Source organism: Anneissia japonica, unplaced genomic scaffold (assembly GCF_011630105.1).
Source record: "Anneissia japonica isolate Jap-2015-1 unplaced genomic scaffold, ASM1163010v1 scaffold41166_len2135_cov136, whole genome shotgun sequence".
Classification (NCBI taxonomy): Eukaryota; Metazoa; Echinodermata; class Crinoidea; order Comatulida; family Comatulidae; genus Anneissia; species Anneissia japonica.
This window is the reverse complement of record NW_022702778.1, coordinates 1-2,153: the sequence shown is the minus strand read 5'-3', so window position 1 is coordinate 2,153 and position 2,153 is coordinate 1. Positions and strand designations below refer to the sequence as shown.

The window sequence follows — 2,153 nt, the reverse complement described above, 5'->3', positions numbered from 1 at the left end:
TGTCTGAAATAAAATTGATGTAATATATGTATAATGTTTCAGTTGATAAGAATAAATGTAATTAATATCTTCATATTATTTCTGTTAATACTCAGTTAAGTTATTTAGAAAAATCAAAAGTATCAAGCGTACCTGATACTCTAAGGGTAAAAGTACATTGCTCTGTGTTTCCACTAGGGTCAGTTGCTTCATAAACAACTTCTTGAGTTGTTGGCATTCCACTTGTTAGTGATACCTGTACTCCAGATGCATGGCTCTCAGTAACAGATGGTGTTTCTCCAGAATTGTCAATGAATGTTGGTGTTGTCCAAATAAATACCTGATAGTCCTGTGCCGCTGCAGTAGACAGATTTTGACTTGCAGGACACCCACTAACAGTAGGGGATTCATTGTCTAAATACATTAATAATACATGAATAGTGAATTGAAACAATAAGATGAAATTTAGCAATACAACAATCATGAGAATATTACTTGGCATATGATGGAAAATGTATATAAAATACGCACCAGTAACGGTAATGGTAAACGTGCATGCATCGAAGTTCCCAGATGGATCGGTAAGAGTATATGTGATGCTCTCAGAAGCTTCAAGTCCAGCTGACACACTTAGCTGATATCCCGGCGATTGAGAGGATACAGCTGTACTCAATCCAGAGTTGTCACTGTAAGTTGGCTCAGTCCATGTGGTTGTGGCATACGCCTGACCAGCATCGGTATCAAAGTTAGCATTCGAAGGACAACCAGTTATAACTGGATTTTCAGTGTCTTGAAGAGAGAAAGAGTTAGACAGATTGTAAGTTGTGATTATTTTACTAGTTTAAAATTGTGGTTGTCTTATTAAATGTCCTGCATTAAAATGTGTTTGTCAAAACCAAAATAACAACATCGAACATGTTTAACACAAAATAATTTAATAGAAACAATAGAAACATAACGTTATTAAAGTTGACACACTTAAACAAAGACACTGTGTATCTTTTAAAGCGTTATTATTGTAAACAACTTGAGTAATGTAATAAATATAGTACATTTACTAAGCGCCTTAGTGCTAATAATGGCTTAACATTAAAAATAAAGTCAAATGTAAGAATAAATAAATCATTTACCAGAGACAGTGATGTTGAATGTACATTGTAGGGCATTACCAGCCGGATCAACTGCATCATATGTCACGGTCACTGTGTCTGTAAGACCGCTGTCCAACTCAACTTGGATGCTTGGAGTATGAGAAGCTGTAACATTAACCGTCTCATCCGAGTTATCGGTGAAGCTTGGAATTGTCCACGTCACGGTAGCAAAACTTTCTCCAGCATCTGTGTTAAGTGTCATGGATGATGGGCAGGCGTCATACACTGGGTTTTCAGCGTCTAAAATATCATAATTTAATTATAATTAATACGCAATTTTCCATTTGTATGGCGGTCATAAGTTTACAGAATATAATTCATAAGTATCGACAATCATTTGGTTAATATACACACCAGATACTGTAACGTCGAATGTACATTCGACTGAATTCCCTGCAACGTCTGTACCGACATACGACACAGTTGTCGTTGTTTGCAACCCGTTACTGAGGCTTACTTGAATGGGCGGAGTGTGAGTAGGAACTACTGACGGTGTGAGCCCAGAATTGTCACTAAATGTAGGTTCTATCCATGTAACTGTGGCGTAATTCAGTGATCCATCAGTGTCTTGTATAATATTTGAAGGGCAATTCACAAATGTTGGACTCTCAGTGTCTGAAATAAAATTGATGTAATATATGTATAATGTTTCAGTTAATAAGAATAAATGTAATTAATATCTTCATATTATTTCTGTTAATACTCAGTTAAATTATTTAGAAAAATCAAAAGTATCAAGCGTACCTGATACTCTAAGGGTAAAAGTACATTGCTCTGTGTTTCCACTAGGGTCAGTTGCTTCATAAACAACTTCTTGAGTTGTTGGCATTCCACTTGTTAGTGATATCTGTACTCCAGATGCATGGCTCTCAGTAACAGATGGTGTTTCTCCAGAATTGTCAATGAATGTTGGTGTTGTCCAAATAAATACCTGATAGTCTTGTGCCGCTGCAGTAGACAGATTTTGACTTGCAGGACACCCACTAACAGTAGGGGATTCATTGTCTAAATACATTAATAATA

The 2,153-nt window shown here is 36.1% G+C and overlaps 1 protein-coding gene across 1 annotated transcript; it reads right to left on the bottom strand.

The window, feature by feature from the left end:
- Nucleotides 1-132: 132 nt before the first annotated feature.
- Nucleotides 133-2,145, bottom strand: LOC117104018 (hyalin-like; the record flags this gene model as incomplete). Its single annotated transcript, XM_033244665.1, has 5 exons — nt 1,875-2,145; nt 1,509-1,745; nt 1,149-1,370; nt 511-768; nt 133-393 (listed from the first exon to the last, which is right to left on the bottom strand). Coding segments are annotated over exons 1-5 (1,249 nt in total), but the record flags the coding sequence as incomplete, so codon positions are not given.
- Between the last annotated feature and the right edge of the window lie 8 nt (nt 2,146-2,153).